The sequence below is a fragment of the Pundamilia nyererei genome, unplaced genomic scaffold (genome assembly GCF_000239375.1).
Source record: "Pundamilia nyererei isolate P.nyererei 1_Seehausen unplaced genomic scaffold, PunNye1.0 scaffold00124, whole genome shotgun sequence".
Classification (NCBI taxonomy): Eukaryota; Metazoa; Chordata; class Actinopteri; order Cichliformes; family Cichlidae; genus Pundamilia; species Pundamilia nyererei.
This window is the reverse complement of record NW_005187525.1, coordinates 136,512-141,186: the sequence shown is the minus strand read 5'-3', so window position 1 is coordinate 141,186 and position 4,675 is coordinate 136,512. Positions and strand designations below refer to the sequence as shown.

The following is a 4,675-nucleotide window of genomic DNA, read 5'->3' as shown; positions in this document are numbered from 1 at the left end:
CCCCCACCATGGTACGAGTCTGCACCTAATAGCTGGACCATGCTGTGGGTTTTGGTGCAGCCATTTCCCTCGTTGTCGGGTTTCAAAAATGCCAGTGTTGACTTTTGTCAAGTCAACCAATCAGCACAATGCGGCCTGTTGACGTCACATTTTCAGATCAACTCAGATTGCTTGTAACCCCAGCAGAGAAAGTACTAACACAGTACCTGGTACCAGGTACTACCACCTAATGGAAAACCCTAAAAACCAAGTCGAGCAGACTCGACCCGAACCGAGTAGGTACTAGTGCAAAGGGGCTTTTACTTTTATGTTTGCAGAGGCAGACGGCGTGGAGTGAGGAGAAGGTAGACCCAAAAGCAGACGATGGAGGCAGAGTGAGGTGATGAACAGAAAGCGAGCCTTTTATTTGGCTGAATCAAAGTACAAACAAAAAGCACAGAATGACTAGGATGAAGCTAACGGAACCTATACTGGGAAAACTAAATATTGTATGAAACTAGAAACCTGAAAATTGGAAACACAAGGGAAGAAACACAGATGAACCAACAACAGAAGGAGGAAGACAGAGGACTAAATACACAGGAGGGTAACGAGGAAATAAGGAGTGAACACAGCTGATCACCCACATGAGACAGTTCCTCCCTGTCAAAACAGAATACAGTAACACAGGACGCGGGACTGTCAAAGTAAAACAGGAAATAAATGAACATGGAAAGCAGGGTGCCACAATATTGCACAATATTAATAATCATCAGACCCAGGACCATGACAATTATTCTACATGTATGTCTAGACTTTGCTCATAATCTCATAATGTGTAAAATTTGTTGTAAAAATGTTTTAAAACCATTTCTTTCTATAATGTCTGAAAATGTGAAAATGCCTGCAATGTTACTGTACAGACAGGAAAGACAGAGGGTTGAAATGTTAGCTTTGCAAGAAGTTTGAGAATGAAATTGGAGCCTGGCTGTCCGCATCTTGCTCTTTTTCTGTGTTTGCACATTTTTAAAATAAACTTTTGGTTCAACTTTAGGATGTTCCAGCATCTTGAAGGACTTTACAGAGTTCTTCTGTGATTTTGGTTCCTTCTATCTTCTCAGAGGAATCCCAGAGAGATTCCATAATACTGAGGGTATGAAGATGATTCTCATGTTTGCAGACCAAAAGAAAGACCCTAAGGCCAGCTCGCCTTAGGGTCTTTCTTGAGCTTGACCATTGAGCTTAATGGGTTAAATTCAGAATTCCTTGATGCAATGTGGCTCTCTTATCGTATAACTTCTAGATTAAAAAAGGTGTTTTTGTCTCTCTGTTCTGCTGTGCATGATACAGCTGACAGAAGGATTTCAGTCACCTACAGGAAACGGCCTGTGATTATAAGGCTTTAAGTAACCTCACTTCTCTCGCTCCACAAGGTTGTTGGAAGTTAGGCAAAGTCCATAAAACACTGACGCCAACGATGAGGTTTCTTTGTGAGCTCTTCTGTCTGCATTGCATTATGGAACAGGCCTCCATTTGTTGTCATGGAAACAGACAATGCCTCTGACACATTACATTTACATGCTTTTTTACTGATGAGCTCTGAGTAGCTTTTTCAAAGCCAAAGCATATTTTAGCTGTTTGTGTCTCATGTAATGGATAAACTTTGTCAGCCAGACATGGATAAAAAGTTTTTCTCTCCATAATGAGCGCGTAAAGACAAAAATCCAGGCACAGCTGAACATGCAGCCCAGCATCGTATATTAGACACACCTGTCAACAATGTCCACTTCACTCTTTACCTCTGGCTAAATGCACGGGGCAGCAGCTTGTGAATTTGAGCTTTTTGTCTCATTTCAGTGTTATGTATTTGTCTTCATGTTGCATGTGTTTCTATTTTCCTACATATTGCATTTGTATGAAGCTAAAGGTAAACCAAACAAAATGTATTGATTTGCACAATCAACAGGGATTGACCTCTGCCCTCTCGTGACATAAGGTTAATGCCAGCTGTCCCTTTAAACACATTGCCAATCTGTAATTTTATGCTGTGTCACTAATAGTTAAATGCTGCTCATGTTTTAGGCTGGATTATTGCAGGAAAACAAGTAATAGCCACAGATCAAAATCTAATGTTTTTAAAGGTTTCAAAATTGTTAGAAGCAATGATTTTTTAAAAATATATGTTTTCCTGGTATAATGGAATATATATATTTAAAAGGTTTTAATACACATCACCTGTTTTTATAACATGTTTTAAATTATGTTACTAATTTCCCATCCCATAGCCTTGTACCAAGCTACTGCTCAGAAATTATATTGGTCCGTATACCAGAAAAAACACTCCTTTCACATGTTTTTATGCTGTTCAGCAAATCAACAAATACAACTAGCAATGGAAGCTTGTGCTACAGCAGCTTCTGCTTTAACATACAGATATAAATATAAATAAAATCATTAACATTAAAAGACATGACTGGTTGGTCTTCATGAAGTGTTTGATCATTTTGCTATTAACGTTCTGTGTCACCACTAGTTATTTACACATCAGGATTACAAATTCTGTCAGTCTGTCAGTGAAAAGTGAAGTAACTGAGAACTGGGGGTCATATAGATGAGAACAGGAGGGCGCGTGTTTGGAGGAGTGGTCCTGCTCCTGAAATTCGGATAGTTTGTCTCTAAATGTTCTACAGTTATACAATGTTGTGTTATGTTATGCAAAGCCATGTAATGGTAAGTTATACTAAGAAATGCTATGAACTGTTATGTTCAAATATTACAAAACCAAACAGGTTAGAAAAGTAGACAAAAATAGAAAAGGACGAGGCCAATTTTATTTTTATCGACTGCGGTACTGTTGTTACTGTTGTTACTGTTGTTACTGTTGTTACTGTTGTTACTGTTGTTACTGTTGTTACTGTTGTTACTGTTATTCAAAGCTACATTATGCTACATTACGCTTGTAATGCAATGCTTTGTAGTGATGTTTCCATTTACTGTCTGTTTGTCTGCTGAGTACTCACCACTGGAGCAGTCCAGTCCTCCCCATCCTGGCTCACATTGGCAAGTATCAGGAGAGACACATCGTCCATGGGCACACTCTTCTGTGCACAGTGCTGAGAAGAAAGAACAACATTGAAACAAATGTCAAACAAGCAACTATAAAACATAAGAAGTTATCAAGTTCTTTCTTTGAGTCATAAAACCTTACATCAAGTCCATTTGTCATTTAAATAATCCCCGTTCCCTCAGCTTATTTAATTCATGTTAATATCTTTCAATGTTACAGTCTTTAGTGCAAGTCTGACACTATCCACTCCAGCTTAGCACAAAGTCTGGCTTGGAAATTTTCTACTGAAAAGTCTGTTTGGAGAATAATGTCTTAATCTGATTCTTCTTCTCTTCTGCCCTCCAGCAGATGGTAATGTTCATCTCATAATGCATATTTTTGTGGAAAAACAATGGAAGCAACAACAAAACGCACAATAACACCAGATCACTTTTGACAACCGGATATACAATGCTGACAGTGCAAACACCTGTAGAACTCAGATACACTCTCAGGTGTGAAGAGACATATACACTAACTGCTGGTAATACGTGGTGAGTCTTTAATATTTATTTTATTGGAGACTTTCTTTTAACTTTTGTTGTTTTTTACCTCATATTGTATCTTAGGAATGCATATTAGGGATATACTTTAATATGTTCCTACTAACCGATGCCATAATATTATGCCTGATTAGTGTATACACTAGCACTCAACAGTTGATTACACAATCCCTTAGTGCAATGAAGACACAATAATTACTACTGAAGATTTTTTGACACTGTGTGTTCATTTACTTGTAGCATCTTCTGTAACGGACGTGTAAACACAGTTAGTAGTGCTGCTATAGCCTCAAGCTCCTGGGAATCTTACCATACAATTGTTAGACAGGGCCAGCTACGTCTCTTAATGCATGAAATTCTATTGAGTTAGAAGAAGTACGCAAATTAAAATAATCATAAATCACAGATTTTTCAATATTTTCATGCATTTGTTAAAAGATTAAATATGTTCTTCATACTTTATTATTTTATTTTGTGCTAATAGCAGCAGCCCCCAACCTTTTTTGTGCCATGGGCCGGTTTATGTTCGCCAACATTTTCACGGACCGGCCTTTTCTAAAGTCCCAGAGAGCAGCCATTTGGCTTTTCTACCTTTTAAAACCCGCCTTCCAGCCAAATGGCTGGTAGGCTTTTAGCTTCAGCCAAGTGGAAGCTAAATTGGCTAGTCATCAATTCATATGTAAATTAGGTTGTTACCTGAGAATTCTGGAGGGGAGTGGGGGTGTGTGAACGATTGCTGATTTCTAACTGCCAACTGCCTCTTTGTTTGTCTGGGGGGAGCTGCTAAAAGCGGTGAACTTCCTTTTGTGTTCGTTTTGATGCATTCTCAATCATCCAGGAAAATAAATCTCCAAAAGTCACCAACTTGGAGTGGTTAGTTTCCTGAGCCACAAGGAAACTTGTGTTTCAGTTTGTCTTCTTAGGGAGAAATCAACACACATGGGTGTATGTCCTTTATTGATAAAAACAGTACAAAAAAACCAACCATTTGTACACATTTTTACAAATAATAATAAAAAGTGAGTGAGTACATTTCAACATTTTCAGCAATCACTCACAATCCTGGCACTGCCATGGTATCTGTAGT

General features: G+C 38.4%; 1 protein-coding gene across 1 annotated transcript in view; it reads right to left on the bottom strand.

Moving 5' to 3' along the window:
- The window catches only part of LOC106456346 (multiple epidermal growth factor-like domains protein 11), a 62,782-nt gene that overhangs the window by 23,544 nt on the left and 34,563 nt on the right, over positions 1-4,675 (bottom strand). The window contains exon 5 of the mRNA XM_013913296.1: positions 3,000-3,092. Coding sequence (XP_013768750.1) covers positions 3,000-3,092 — 93 coding nt within the window. The remainder of the gene's footprint in view (positions 1-2,999; positions 3,093-4,675) is intronic.